Source organism: Triplophysa dalaica, chromosome 19 (genome assembly GCF_015846415.1).
Source record: "Triplophysa dalaica isolate WHDGS20190420 chromosome 19, ASM1584641v1, whole genome shotgun sequence".
NCBI classification, from domain to species: Eukaryota; Metazoa; Chordata; class Actinopteri; order Cypriniformes; family Nemacheilidae; genus Triplophysa; species Triplophysa dalaica.
The window spans coordinates 20433072-20449750 of NC_079560.1; the positions used below are offsets into that span (position 1 = coordinate 20433072).

The 16679-nt window shown below is 39.9% G+C and overlaps 1 protein-coding gene and 1 long non-coding RNA gene across 2 annotated transcripts; one reads left to right on the forward strand and one right to left on the reverse strand.

Moving 5' to 3' along the window:
* Window positions 1-2666: 2666 nt before the first annotated feature.
* Window positions 2667-7648, reverse strand: si:ch211-243p7.3 (uncharacterized). Its single transcript, XM_056730304.1, has 7 exons — window positions 7465-7648; window positions 7152-7342; window positions 6737-7073; window positions 5731-6355; window positions 5351-5539; window positions 4275-4741; window positions 2667-4137 (listed from the first exon to the last, which is right to left on the reverse strand). The coding sequence occupies exons 1-7, from the start codon at window positions 7501-7503 to the stop codon at window positions 2989-2991; spliced, it is 2997 nt and encodes a 998-aa protein (XP_056586282.1). The 5' UTR covers window positions 7504-7648; the 3' UTR covers window positions 2667-2988.
* Window positions 7649-10649: 3001 nt separating this feature from the next.
* Window positions 10650-16596, forward strand: LOC130407460 (uncharacterized). The gene is made up of 4 exons (XR_008904639.1): window positions 10650-11479; window positions 12516-12623; window positions 13702-13869; window positions 13946-16596. It is a non-coding gene; the product is annotated as an uncharacterized LOC130407460 (long non-coding RNA).
* Window positions 16597-16679: the final 83 nt, after the last annotated feature.

Consider the following 16679-nt stretch of genomic DNA (forward strand, 5'->3'; position numbering starts at 1 on the left):
ACATGTACCAAAAGCCTATCCAAAATTCACTCCTCCAGTTGAGGTCAGAAGAAAGGTTTGTCCTTACACTTACCTCTTGGATGATGGAAAGAAGTGGCATGCATCGTGTCTTGCACCCTTACCGACTAGAGAGCTGGATAATGGAATGGACTCTCAATCCTGAAAACTTGATTCCTTCTCATGCTCCAGTATCTGGAAATTCATTATCTTCTGATGCTGGTTCAAGAGAGCAACGTCAAAGACGTGAGCCGGGTTGGCTGAAGGACTATGTTTATTAGTCACAGAATTTAACATGGACTTTTGCACTACATATATATATTACTCACATAAAGACAAGTACTGAATACTAGTTAAGTAGTTTGGTTCATACTGCTTATTCTTTAAAATACTCTTCTGCATTCATTTAATGTGTTGCTTAGTGTCATTCATTTATAGGTGAAATTGTTGATACAGAGTAGATTTGCTGTTCTTGATTCTATTTCATGTCAAGTGTTGGTTACAGAAAAATTCATTTAAGTAAAAGGGGAATATGTGGTGTTGTTACATTATTGTACCACTAGATGGCACTCAAGCTTCTTGACTTTTGAAGATGTGTATCGCCAAGAGAGACGAGTGAGAAGAAGTACTGAGCGTGTGCATGCATGTTATGCTGACCGTTAGTGCGGCTTAATAAAGTTATACTAACGATTTACATTTCAAGTTTATTGTCTACATAAAGACATAACAATGTCGACCTCTAAACGATTGGACAACAGAGTGTTCACCAGCTATGAACACTTTACCACAGTTGTGGACTCACAAAAGTGAAGTTTGTTTTGCTGTTGTGAGATAGAAACACCGTTTTTATTGTTATATATATATAAAATACCGACTATTGTTCATTTTATAAAGTTTATATGTGTATCTTCTGTTAAATCAACAAAAATATAGGATATTGTATATTGCCTTTAATATATATTTTCTATGTCACTTACCTATTTTATACCTGATATAAATGTGATGCTTGTCTTGAATATGGCATTTTATTTAATTCCAGTTATATTTTATTAAACGTACCTAATATTTCATATTATATTATATTTCATGTTATATGTAACCCAACATTGTTAGCATTGTTATATATATATTTCATATAATGTTAATAAAAAAAACATGTGTAATTCGACAGGACTGAATAATACAGCACTCTGGGTTGTTTCTTTCTGAAAACTGTTTTTTTTATTTATTGTATATCCAATATCCTTATTTAATATTTCTTATTCTAAGTAACTAAATAAACTAATAATGTATGTTAACAATAATGTGTCCGTTTACATGTGTGTTATTTACATATAAATTACATGTAAAATGAAAACACTAATTATAAGGGACATAACATTGTCTTCTCTTCAGAATGATTTTCATTGAATAGCATATGAATATAATGAGATTGAATTGAAGAATGGACATAAATATTCAACTGATAAATAGACAGTTTATTTATGTGAAAAATCGAATGCATGTATCAGTATTCACAGAAAAAGTTTCAGATTAATTCATACATTGTTGCAAAAGAAGACGTGAGGAAAAGGCCACATTGACACATAGTTACACAAATAACTGAGGCAATAAGTCATACAATACAGTTTATAATATAATAAGACAATATTTACAATAAGGCAAGCCAAAACATAAACAGCATGACTCTTAAATTATAAAAACATATGAGCACTAGATCATCATTTGCATGGCCCAATAGTTTTCATTTATTCATATTACATTAAAGGACATGAAACTTAATAATATGCATTGATGATGTTGTAGTAGCTCGGAATGACTGGGAGTGCATTTAACATCTGGAAACAAAGAATAACAATAATAATAATAACACGTGACAATTTGTAGACAGCCGACCAATCATGTACAACTCCAAATGCACTTCTATACAGCGCATCGTGGCGATGAACTGTATCGAAGTGCTTTTGGAGTTGTGGGTGATTGGCCGGCTGTCTACGGATTGTCACGTGTTACTATTATTATTGTTTTTTTTTTGTGTTTCCAGATGTTACGGTCACTCCCAGTCATTCCGAGCTACGTCAACTTCATCAATGAACAGTATCAAGTGTCATGTCCTTCAATGTAATATGATAAATGAAAACTATTGAGCCATGCAAATGATGTATTAGTGCTATATTGTTTTTATAATTTAAGAATCATGCTGTTTATGTCTTTTCTTTACCCTTTTGCAACAACATTTGAATTAATTAATTAATTTGAAACATTTATGTGTATACTGATACATGCATTCGATTTTTCACATCAATAAACTGTCTTTTTATCAGCTGAATATTTATGTCCTTTCTTCAATTCAATCTCATTATATTCAATAAAAATCATTATGAAGAGAAAGACAATGTTATGTCGTCACTTATAATTAGTGATTTCTTTTTATATGTAATTTATGTGTAAATAACACACATGTTAATAGTCGGATACATTATTGTTAACGTACATTATTAGTTCATTTAGTTACTTACAATAAGAAATATTAAATAAGCATATTGGATATACAATAAATAAAAAACTGTTTTTAGAAAGAATCAACCTAGAGTGCTGTATTATTCAGTCCCGTTGAAGTATAAATGTTTTTTATTAAACTTACATGAAATATATATAACAATGGCAACAACGTTGGGTTACATTTAACACAAAATATAATATAATATGAAATATAAGGTAAGGTTAGGTAGATAAAATATAACTGGAATGAAATAAAATGCAATATTCAAGACAAGCATCACAGTTACATCAAGTATAAAATAGTTAAGTGATATAGAAAAATATATTAAAGGCAATATATACAATATCCTATATATTGTTGCTTTTAAAAATGGGTTAAAAGATACAGCAGATACACACATAAACTTTATATAATTAAAAATAGTGAGTAAAAAGTGCGGTTACGTGAAATAAAAACGCTATTCCTATCTCACAAAGGCAAAACAAAATTCACTTTAGTGAGTCCACAACTGTGGTAAAGTGTTCATAGCTGTCGAACACTCTGTTGTCCAATCCTAAGGAGGTCGACATCATTTTCACAGGACAAAAAGTCTTTTTTTTATATTTTTTGTGTCCCTGAGTGGGTTGGTGGCAAAGCGTACAAACAGGCAAGTTATGTACACGTGACAGTTTGACTCCAACTTGAGTAGGATTGTCTGTGCTTTTCCTTTTGTACACTGTAGCTCTGGACCAGGCTGAGGGGGTGTCAATACTCTGTGGTGTGTCAGTGGGGCCAGAAGACACTGTCAAGGGTGTGGTGCTGGTGGACGTAGCCGGAATCTCTTGTGTAGGAGCAGTGGATGAAGTGTTTCTTGGTGGAGGTCTGAAGACGGTAGACATGGCTGGCATTACCCGGGACGAGGTTTTAGGAGCTGTCATTACCATGTCTGATCGTTCTTTTAAGACCTTGGTCCCTGCCTTGCTGGGAATGTGTTCATACACAATCTGTTGATATACAGGTGGAGGGAGAACCGACGGTTGATGTGGTGCTGGAGGTAAGTCTTTTGAGGAGACAGAAGTAATCTTTGATATTGAGGCCGATGGCATTCTTGTTGACTGCAGGTTGATGAGCCTCTCTTGACGACGGATGAAATCCCTCACCGTCTTGTTGTTAATTTTTGGTAGAGGAATACCGACTTTACTCAGCACTGGATCCTCCACCAATATGCAGTGCTGAATTCTCTCATAGGCTTTCAGGATGGATGTATTTTCTGGGCTTGCTTTGGATTTTTGAGGTAAGCCCAGCCAAAGAAGTTTGACCAGTGTGTACATTAGCCGGTTTTGCTGAGCGCTGATGTCCTGCTGAGCCGGTGCGTACCGCTTGGCCATCTTGACACGCTGAATCACAGCAGCATCAGCAAGATCGTCCCTCTTTGTGCGGCAATACAAGGTGTTACCCCAGTGTGTTCTGTAAAGCTGATGAAACTTCTGTGGTTGCTTGTCATGTTCCATTACATCGTGCCATGCGGCGACGAGCCTGTTCCTTTGCTCTGTCATCAGGCTCAGCTTATTCTCAGTCTTGCCAATCTCCACAAGCAGAGAACAGAAGTTTTCCAGCTGGTGGAATCCAGGCAGCGGGTTGGGGCTACAGGCATCCTCCTGTTGAAAAGTAGAACAATCCCATGTTAAGATCAATTTTTTGCATCAATTGGCTTTGTAAAAACTCAGTTTACACTCAGACTAAAAAGATTGTAAAAATGCTACTGATTCATTCGAGTGAATAGAAAATGACTCACAAAGGCCGGAGGGTAAGCAGTGGTGGTTTCCTCCATGGTAAGGTTTATGTGGGCCGGGTCAGTAGTCATCCTGTCCTGGTCTGCCTCTGGGTCGCTCTGGTAGGCCTCGTCATCCTCATTGGGGTCAAGCTCGTCTGGCTGAACCACTTCCTCCTCTGGACTGGGACCATCCTTTGAGAGGTCACTGAGGGAGAAGGCAACAGATTCACCTGTGCTTTGGCTAAAGAGGTACTCCAAACCAAGCAGCTCATTTGATGTCACAGCAGCAGGGGCTTGGAAATTCTTCTCCACGGTTTCTCCAAACAGCTGCTGGCAGCGGGTGTTAAGGCGCTCGATCAGAGGTGCAGAGTAGGATCTTAGTTTTCTGCCTTTCCCACCAAACACAGCATCAGAGCTGCGGTCTGAGTTCCACCGAGCGATTCCACTAATCAGGTAAACTTGATATGGACGTGCAGCACAGTGGGGACCTTGAACCGACAGAAAAAGGCATTAAAATCATGATATGACCATACATGTTAAGGATGACTCGAAGCAGTGTTTATTTGCAGCAGGATATAAAGTAAGTACACTACAAAAAAATCAACGGATGGCACAGCAGGTGAGTATGTCAGGTGAGTATGATGCAGTTCAGCAGGCACAGATAAAGAACTATTGAGCAGGAAAGCATGAAAGGGAGAAAGGCAGAGCAGAGCAGATAATCTGACCAGAAGCTGGGTAATGAGTAGTCCAGTAATGATTAGAGCAGGCGCAGTGGTTATCCAAGAGAGGTAAGTACATTTAATAACTGGTAAGGTTCTAATAAACGTTCGGTTCACAAACTCATTTGAAGATTTCTTTCCAGGAACAAGGAGCGATAGATCTGAGAGAGTCTGTTTGGGTGATCAGACAATCAATGAGTGTGTAGCCTTGGTGTGTCCATGACAATCATGAGTAAGTGCTATCACAGCATTTATGTTTCATAAAATCAGACAAGAATTTGAAGGCTCCAAAATGCACATTTACAATTGGGGGGCATCACATATAAGAGGTAAGGACAGAATATCTGACAACATCTTGCACATTTGTATTACTTTTACCTGGTATCATGTGAGGCAGTGTTTTGTGGAATCCTTCCAGGCTGTTGCTTCCACGGAGACATTTGAAATAAGGAAGGTCCACCCCGTTGATGTTGGTGCTATGAGCCACTCTGTACATGCTCATCTCTGGAGGATCCTGAATGCACTCTAGGTGTCGTTGCTGGCCTTCCCATACACCGTCTATTGCTTCTGTAAAAAATAATAATGAATATTCAATGAGATATTCATGAGATGGTAGACATGTGTAAGCAGCACATGATTAATATACTGTTTATTTACATGACACGCTCACAGCACAGTATGCAGTGCAACAATATATAGATAATAAAGTGTACATGTACCGTATATGCGCTTTTATATTTTTGCATCAAATGATTTACCTGCCGATTTGAAGAGGCTGACTCCACTCTCGTCTAGCCCAGCAGGACCTTTGAGCTCATCTATGGCTATCTGGACAAGCCGGAAGGTCTCCTGAGCCCCAAGTGTGACTCTGCGAACGTGGTGCTTCAGCTGTTCCCTGGATACATAAAGTCGCATCATGTCTTCATCAGCCACGGTGTGAAAAACTGTCGGGTCCTTCGCTCTAACAGCTTTGATGAGCAGCTCCAAGTCTGTGCGGTTGTAGGCCAGCACCGCTCCTGCTAGGGCAGACTTGAACACAGCGTACTTGGAGTGGCTGTCTGTACGAATGGCTGCATCAAAGCGATGTATCCAGTGGAAGATGTCCAAACGCACCACCATACCATTCTCAACCCACGTCTGGAATAAGCTCTCCACAGCGCTCGGGCCTTGTGCCCGACAACACCCGCGGTCAATGTACAAGATGTTGGGCACAAGTTGATTGGCCTGGTGGAAGCGGTCCATTACTCCCTGACACATTGGCTTCAGACACCGAGTGGACTCTTCACAGGTAAGAACAAATGAGACAATCTGCGAATGCTCATTGCCTATGCTGGTAAACCACTCCGCCGTGCCTTTACCCTCCCCAGACAGCTTCTTCACCACCTGCAAGATACGAGATACTCGCTACGTAAATAAACTTGTATTCACTTGTATTTTTAATCAATTTTATTGCTGATTTATTGTTTCTTAAAATCGAAAGTATTTGCGATCTTAAATCATTTGCATTTTAAAGATACGTCTTATTTCTTTTTGTGAATCATTTTATGTAAAGCACGTTGAGAGGCCCTTGTGTATGAAATGTGCTATATAATTAAAATTGCTTGCCTTGCCTTCAAAACAGTGAACACACCAAAAATGTAATTCTTTCTGTATCTATCTTTGTGTTTTACAGAGGAAAGTTAGTCATTCAGATTTGGACAAATGTGATGGTGAGTAAATAATGAAAGAAATATTCTAAACTATATTGTGTACTGCTGGATGTACCTTTTTAGTGGAGTCCATCTTTAGCACTTTGCCAAAAGTGGAGAGAATCTGGTTCCTGTAGTCCTGTACGTTGCTGGCCTCCGCCAGAAGGAAAGCATGGCGAAGCAGGCGAGCCGAGGGAAGCTCTCTTTGAGGAGGTGGAGCCTCAAACGTGTGTCCTAAGGCTGACACGATTCCCCCAGGCTTCAGGAGAGTCATGAGGAGTGTGGTGTAAAGGTCTTTCCTGTGGAGATACTCCTCAACATGATTCTCCTGAATTTGTCGCCACACTTTAACCATGGTGTTCCCTTCGGTCCGGTCCCTCAAAAGCCGCACCACATTTTTGTCCACACCACGCCTGTAAAGTGTGATTTTTAGTATGGCAATTAATTCCAGGCACGTTAGTTGCGTTTACGCCACTCTCCAGTGTACTCACTTGTCTGTCAGAATAGCAGGAAACATGGCTTGGTGAGCCTCACTGAGTTGACAAAGAATGGCAGAATCCCATGCCAACCACCTGCCCGCCTTGCAAATGCCACCACTCCTGGCTGCTTTTGTACATGGTCCGCAGCACAGGACCTCTGTTATTATAAAGTACCAGCCGGAAACGTCACACACGTGACGAACCTGCAATAAAAAAAAATCTGGCAATATTGTTTTCTTTGATCTGTGTATTTTCGTAATAACAATTCATTTAATTGTTGTATTCCAACTGTAATAATAAATATCTAATTAACAACATGTAATACCTTGGTATGGTAGCCTGATTTGTAGAGGTACACGTTCATACTTTGACCCACACATTCTTCTCCTCGAGGACACTTCAGTGAGTATTTCCAAACTCCAACAGGCCGTCACACAAATACGTTACGCCGAAAGAAGAGATGTGGAGTTGGCACAGTACCACTGATGTAGCCTGGAGGTTCTGGAGGGTAAAACCACATGCGGTCTGATTTTAGTACTCGCCGCCTCTTCAATACCCCAGCATTGTCACGGTACACCTGAATGGGCCCAAAGAGTCCTCGCTCTGTGTCATCCTTCACCCAGGAAAGATCAGCTGGTGGGATGCCATTGGGATTTTCCCACAGTCGCACCCAGCCCTCCAGCTCGACCTGAAACATGTAAAACAGAAAACATAATTACATAACAATACACGCGTATCATCACTCCAACTATTCCAATTTATGTATAATACATTTGTGCATGTAAATATTACGCACAGGGGAGTTACTACTGGGTTCTACTGGGACCGTGGCTGTGGATGACTTCTTTAATGAAGGTGTGGACTTCTTTGAAGGTGTGGAGGAGGACTCCTTTGAAGATGTGGATGTGGCTGTGCATAATGCTAAGGCTACTGATGATGGTGAGGCTGCAGATGAAGCTGAGGCTGCAGATGAAGCTGGGGCTGTGGATGATGCTGGGGCTGCGGATGATGCTGGGGCTGCGGATGATGCTGGGGCTGCGGATGATGCTGGGGCTTTGGATGATGCTGGGGCTTTGGATGATGCTGGGGCTTTGGATGATGCTGAGGCTTTGGATGATGCTGAGGCTTTGGATGATGCTGAGGCTTTGGATGATGCTGAGGCTTTGGATGAGGCTGTGGATGATGCTGAGGCTTTGGATAATGCTGAGGCTGCTGGGGCTGCAGATGATGCTGAGGCTTTGAATGGAGCTGTGGATGATGCTGAGGCTTTGGATAATGCTGAGGCTGCTGGGGCTGCAGATGATGCTGAGGCTGCGCATGATGCTGTGGAAGCCATTGGCTCAGATTTGATCACCTCCAACAAGTGGGTATCATCCAGCCATAAGGGGTCACTGATTGAAGAGCTTGACTTCTGTATTACAAATAAAGTAAATAGTGGGCTTTATGTTCTGAAAACATTCATTCAATGTTGCGGGAATATGGTTTGTGATTCAGATAACTTACTTGAGTCTTCTTGTCATAAATGTATTTTCTAAATCTCTTCATCTGCACACTGGTGATGTGTGTTATAGGTGTATTTAGCCAGCGGCTAACAGAGCTGTATGCCTTCTGTATTGTTTCCCTCTGACTCGTACCAAAATCACCAGGCCTGTCCTTCTGTGCAGAATACTGGCTGTAGAGCTCCCACATCTCCTGGAAGCTATGGCTCTCAAACCCCTTCTGTCCGTAAACACATCGGTGGATGTTGGCTTCCAGAGCGATTGAAACTTCTGGAAAGCTCTCTGCATACTCTGCCAGGTGGTCTTTTATCCAATCATTTTGTGCTTGCCCCTTTCCAACTTTTTTAGAGAGTTCTTCTCTGTGCTTGTCGATCAAGCTGCAATTAAAAAATAATTTAAAAGATAGTAGCCTACACAGCGATAACAACCACATACTTCTGTCAATAGACTGAGAGAGTATTTGCTATTGAATTCTTTTGAAAATTATGATTTCTGTTAATCCTTAAAAAGAAGACGCTTACTACTTCATGTAGCCCACATCATTTGACACAAGCCAGTGAAATGGTGCGTTAAGATACTGGCCGAAGGGTAGCACCATCTTCCCCAGACACTGCTGTCGTGATGGTGTTCTTATCCCTTCAGTACGTAGTGCTCTTTCAGCATGGGCCAGTGCAGTGGAATCACAGAGCAGCTGAGGAGGGGGAAGAGGAAAACTCATTCTCCTGTTTCTGCAGTCACGGGCCTCATTTGTTGCCACCAATAAGGCCTGCTGACGACCCTCTGGAGCAGTGGGGTTTTGAAGACGTATGACTGGCCTCGCCATATCAAGGTGAACTGAAATAAAAACACAATTTTCAAGATGACAATAATGCACTGATAATAACCAGCCAATTAACAATGTGTTCCCTTTCAGCCATAGTAAAGCCTTACACACATCATCACTAGTAATATTCATGTGCAAAGATAAATTACAGGTATAATCACTGTGATCTATTGTATGGACAAAAAAGCAATGCAACTGAGTGTCTGTTAGCAACATTCTTCAAAATATCTTCTTTTGTGTCTTGTAGAAGACTGAAAGTTCATTTACAGTAATTTCACATGTAAGCATGATTCATACTTTTTAAATCGTCTTCAACTTAAATATTCCTGCACTACCGAAGTAACGTTATGATTTATTAAAGCGTGTTCAAGTTGGCAACAGGTTAACATTGGTTACAGAACGTAAAAACCTGACCTTTACATGATTTATTTCGAAGTAATACAAGTAGTAGTAGGAGGGCTACAAAAAGTGATAGTATTTGGAATATCCTACATTTTTATTTGAGAAATCTGGTCGCCTAAACATCGCAAATTCAATGTCCAGTATGTAACATCAATCAAAATGTGACGCGAAGTGGAAAATGAACAGATATTGACTTACCTTTTTCTTACTTTCGCTTGAAATCTTCTTAATATTATGCACATCAAAGAAATGTAACCAAAAAGTTGTAAATAAATAATAATAAAATAAAGTTGTTAATAAGATGCTAGCGCTCTTCTTTGACAACATGTGTTGAAGGATCTGAGGCCTGTGATTGGTAGTCTACACTCGCGAACTACAACTTGATTGGTAGTCTACAGTCAGAGTCTCCAATCGGAGCAGCGCATCTTCTCCGTGCCCTGATTGGTGGTCTACGGTCGATGACGGCATTCCGATTGGTAGTCTACGGTCAGAGTCTACGGTGACTGTAGACTCTCGACCAATGAAATACCCTAAATGTCTACGGTCACCGTAGACTTTGCACGACCGTAGAAACAACCCCTGTAAGCGGCACGTAGAAGTGTAATAATAGATGTGAAACCAACGTCACAACGTCAATGTTTTTGCTGGGCATGAGCACTGGGTTATGTTTCAATCCTGATAATCCAAAACATGAAGACACGAAAGTTGTAATTCTTCGCTTTTTATTTCAGCCATCAGCGAGCCAACATAGCCAGGCATTACATAATCACCAACAGGTGCCACACACATTGCATTCTCACTCGGTCCCTTTTATTGGCCACAAGATCTGGACTACAGCGCCATCTCTTGACCATTTCAGAACACAACACACTGAACGCCCGATGATCGCCTGGAGCTCGCTCTCCGAAAGCGTCTGAGCAAATGTTCAAATCTTTATTAAGCGAGCGCATATTTGAACTAAAAACAGATACATTCTCGCATGAACAACTCTTAAAGCTACATTTCAAGACCAAATAACAGTATTGTGTGCCTTTTACTGCGCTACGCATGAAACACAGCTGTCATATATGGACTAGATTTGTCTTAATTACTTCAGCAGACATTCCCCGCTTCCTTAATTGAATGTTTTTCAAATATATTTATGCTAACTTAAAATAAGACGTCTTCGTCTCAGTATCGCTGCGGAGATGGGCACTAGATGGCGCCATTGGTCATACAACTTTGTCTACTAAACTCATTTCAGACATTTAAGCATCCGCCTTCAGATCAGAAGTTTTTTGAAATAATGAGAAACGTTTCACTCAAGTGTCCAAACACTTTTGACCGGTGCTATTCTTATTAGGCTTGTTCGAGTTGACCCACACTAGCCTGCCACCGACTGGCGAGATCAGCCGATTGCTGGCGAGACAAGAGCCGTCACATCGGACACTTCCTGCTTCCCATAGGGAGCTGAACCTACAGCAGACCACGTGATATTCATCGGCGCTCGCTCTGCATTGTGAGGCTGGGGACGGGAGCCAATCGCGTCGCGGAATGAGAATGGACACGGCCACTCAGCGCGATCACACCCTTTGAGAGATTGGATGACGAGCGCAGGTAGCGGATAAATCAGCAAAGTAAGTCATAAAGCTCATTTTTCTTCTTCTGTTAATGACAGGCTTAATTAGTCATGCATTCGTCATGTTTTGTCGAGTTTCTCCCTTCACTGCGATTACACCCGTTGTCAAATTGAAGGACGATGATTTCGCTCAATCCACCGTATTTTCGGTTTTGTGTTTATAAACTGTGCTCGTGTTATAACAACTAGCCCATAATCTTACATATTATTCATAATATAATCATTTCAATTCAAGTTCGTTTTGACTGAATAGAACTACAGTTGTAAAATAGGTAGACCTTACGAAAATTGACCATGGTTTTACTACTGTAAGCGTTTGTTAAGCATGTTCTTTTGCAGATGTATTACCTTTTATCATGAAACAACATAATCACAGTTTCACCACATATATCATGGTTAAGCTATGGATAGATTAACAAAACCACATTTCATTTGTGCTTGCCCTTGTTCAACTGTTTTTCCCTTTATATGTATAAAACATGGTTAAATCAAGGCATGCCATAATTTAGTAAGCTTGAGGTTTTGATTGAAATGAAACTTTTCTGTATAGTTGAAGAAATGAATACTAGTACTTAGTGTATACATCCAATACTTGCAAAAATCAACTTCTTTGGATGACCACTAAACCAAAGAGCCACAAGGCTATGGGAGATGGCGAATGGATGACCAGGTTGAGGGGGTTTGCCAGCTCTGGGGTCTGGCCTTCTGGAGGAGGCAATAGACCAGCCCCAAGGCAGCAGAAATGCCATGACCTCTATCAGAAGGAAAAGCAAATTGACCTGTATGTACATAGCGTCGAGTATGCAGGTCACCTTACTGTGGTGCAGACAATATAAATAGATATTGTTACTTATCTTTTCAGATCGATAAATGCCCCTTGCAGGCCTCTTTGGAGAGTCTAAGCACTGCAATTGTGGATTCCACACCACTAAGGCGATCTAATTGAAAATGACATTCAACGTTATATCACATGTCTGTAAAAAATGACGTTATGCTGTTCCACTATATCTAAAGCCTTTTTGCCGTTGTTTTAGCAGCCTGCCCCTGCCGCTCAGTCTCCTGCTGAACCTCCACAGTCTGGGTCTTCAGAAACGGCTCCTGCCCCACGATCATTCCTGAGGCCTCCTCCAACTTTGTCAATGGTGAATATATTCTCTCTAGTTAATGTGTTTAGTGTTTGTTCGATAGGATATACAGCCCGCCAAGTTCAAAATGATTCTAGCATACTTTGGCAAACTGATCAGTCAGACACACACACACACACTTACACACATTGTTTGATTTTGTATTAGTGAGGACATTACATAGAATTTAAATTGATTGTATATCAGGTTAAAGTGAATTTGGTCATCATTTACTTAGCGCCTTGTCATTTCAAACCTTTTTGACCTTCTTTTCTCTGCAGAACACAAATTAAGATATTTTGAAGAATGTTGTTAATCAAACATCGACAGCACCTATTTACCTCCATTGTGGTTTTGTAGGAATGGGTGCCAGCGCTGTTCGGTTATCAACTTTCTTCAAAATATCTTCTGCAGAAGAAAGAAAGTCATACAGGTTTGAAATGACAAGAGGGTGAGTAAATGATGACACAATTTTCATTTTTGGGTGAACTATCACTTGAATGATATTTTCTATGACAAACCCATGACATAAACCTACCCATCATAGGAACGTGCAAAACACTAGATTTGTAAACCTTTTTTCATAATAATTTAAATGAAGACATTGTCCTTCACAGGTATAGACGATCCTCTTTGACATCTTATCAAAATAATCATGATTGTATTTTTAATCATTGACTCTAAGAAGTGGTAAGGTTAGACTTTTAATTTATATGGTCATACCATAAATGTATGAAAATCATGTATAACGTTTCCAGTTATTTTCATATATTTTTCTCATGCCTTTTGTGAGGCATTTTTTCTAAAAGAATTTTGAAAATCAACATTTAGAGAATCAAATCAAACACACAAACTTTGTGACTTAAAAAGCAAATAACAATTACAATTTGAGAACTTAATCATACATTGAAATTGTTGGGGTCAATTAAAAACATTAAATCTTTACTCAAATTTGCACATAACAGGAGAGTTAAACAAGTACACACACACACACACACACACACACACACAGTAGGCTATACACTCAAATGTTGTATGTAACTCACATCATGTTGCATAATGACATTCATTTTCTTTTTCTTTACAATTCACAAAGTCACACTTTGGCGGCTCCCAGTTGGCTTCACTGAAGCCCAATTTAGTAGATCGGAAGCCCTCTCCTTCTTCATCCTCTTTGAGGCTCCCCACCCCATCTCCTTCATCTGTGAGGACCGCCACCCTCTCTCCATCCTCTTTGAGGAGCCACAGTCCTGGTTCATCCTCTGTGAGTATAACAACACCAATGTATTATACAGGCTGTTGTGTATATTAGTATATTAGGTGTATATCACCTGTGGAAGGAGAGGCTGCTGTCTGTGTATGGCAGGAACATCCTCTCCTAAATTGATCAAATGAAGGCCAGCATCACAGTCATCTTTGGTAATATCTTAAAGATGGATTCCACCAAGCAGGTAATAAACAGTCAGACTATGTTATACACCAAGATGTTCTCAAATACTAACACACTGTAAGACCCTACCAGTCGTTTCTAACACTGTTGCCAGCTAGTTATTGTAGCTCTTATTGAGGTTTAAACGTTGAATTGTTGTTAGTCATTATTAGTGTTTGTTTTAGTTGAGCTGTTGAATCGTATTATTAATGTGAATTCTTCCTGAACGTGTGTTCTAAACAATGTTACTTTATGGTGGAAGATTGTTGCGAAGTGGTGTGTCTCAAATGAACGATGTGCTTCAGCTTTAGTCGTTTACAAAAAGTGCTGATCTGATAAATACACAAAAATTCAACTATTGCACTAGCAGTATACACCGAGACATCAGCAATCCACACTTGAATCTCGACAATGGTGACAATCAACTAAACCGCTTCATGCTGCAATGCTTGCTGTGCGCATAGTTCAAAACTTATCCATGATTGTTTTCCACCATTAATGAGGTTTGTTGGTCGAGTGTATAAGTGTGCCTCAATGGCCAATAACTCATATTACAGAGAGCTTTCCATCAGCTGGAACCATAAATGTTAAATTATGATTTAAATCAGATGCAGTTTCAGCTATGAGGCAAACATTTATAAATTGAACAGCTTTTCAATATGATTGAATAAGTGTACGTTACAAAACACTAATGCAGTTACTGAAAAATATGAATCAAATAGCAATTCAAAAGACGGTCAAGGTTCAAGAGTCAAACCAAAGCACACACTGATCACCAGCATGGATACTTCAACCAACAATGGAAATTCTGTGTTCATTTGCTCACCTTCAAGAGTCTGCATACATTTCTTTGTTCTGATGAATACAGAGAAAGATATTTGGAAGAATGCTTATAAGAAAACAGATCTCAACACCCATTGACTACCATAGAAAAACATGTATTTTCCAAAGAAGACGACATTTTGAAGAATGTAGGACAGCAAACAGTTCTGTCACTTATGACTACTATTGTATTTTCATATTATGGGAGTCAATCGGAGGCTAAATCTGTCTGGTTATACAGTAAGCATTCTTCCAAATATCTTTCACTGTGTTCATCACAACAAATACATTCATACAGATTTGGAGCGACTCAAAAGTGAAAATCTTAATGAAACCATTACGCACTAGAGTTTAACCTCTGTTAAATCTCAATAAGAGCTTTTGTAGAAGTATGACAGAAATAAAGTGAAAGTGGTGTCTGTAATAAGTGAAAATGTTAATGGCGCTTGTATGTTATTCTCCTCTGGTGAGATCTTGACAGATTTATGTGTTCATCTGTTACTCACAGTTGAGGTTCATCTAAGACCGTGTGACTTAAGTGAGTTAAAAGATCATTTAATGATGTATCTTCAAACAGTCATTGCAGTAGTTTACTGTAAAGACCTACAGTAACTGGAAGGCAATAGTGTTGCCAATGTATTACTGTTGAAATGGCTGGTAAGGTCTTGCGGATAAACGTTAATATTGTTGTCAGCGGTAACATTACATCATGAATATGTTGTTACTAGTGGTGGGCCGTTTTCAGTGAGACATTTATAAATGATAAAAAAAATGTCGCCGTTAATCTATTCTCAAAGTTGGGTTGGGAGCTGGGTCTATACTACGCAAGCTATGATGACTTTCACCTTGATATTTTAGCGCGGATGTATACCTAGCTTACTTGCACTGTAGGGGGCGAGAACGAGATTTTCAACTCGCGTGATTCGCGCCACCTCATCATCTCATAACCAGGGCTTCATTCGCGCGATTCGCGCAGCAAGTAGGTCTATTGGCTCTTTGCATTAACATATAAATCACTGCCGCTTGACGCGCCATTCGCGTTTGGTCTGAACACAACATAACGTTACTGTGAAATTACCGCATCAAACGTGACGTGCTAACATGGATGCAGCTATGAAGCCGCCGGGTTTGATTCAGGGAATATTAATTTTTAAGAAGCTTCCCAATAGAAACATCGACAAGACTAAGGTTGTTTGCACCTTGTGCAATGCGGAATTGGTTTAAAAAAAAACTTTCTCTCAACAGGTAGTGGTCTAGCTTTAGTTGAAACCAGTAACTTTGTATTGAGATCTAATGTATTATGGCTCCTGTATGACATATCGCTTGTTGCTCCCTCACTCTTTGTAAGTCGCTTTGGATAAAAGCGTCTGCTAAATGACTAAATGTAAATGAACTGTAGGAGCTCTTCCAGTCTCATGTACCACCTAAACGCATATCATCCCTTAGCTTATTGCGGAAGTAAACACAAGTTCATCTTATTGAACATAATTTAATTTTCATCACCAATTATCATAGTAGAACAGCTTTCTCAAGCAGTTTGTGATGCATTTTGGAAACAAGAGATGAGCCCCTGGTCTAATGCGCCACCTGGCTTGAGAAACCCGTTCTCAAAGACTTACTTTTAGTCATTATTTGGGTATCACACATATTCTGAATGCCTTCGGCAGAATTCAAATGAGCCATTTTAATCTAGATTAAAAAAATTAATCTATGCCCACCACTAGTTGTTACATTTGTAAATATCAGATCACAAGGAAGCTGGCTGCTCATGGACTGGGGACAGTACTCTGGGTAACCTCCATTGGCAACGAGGTCAGACTGAT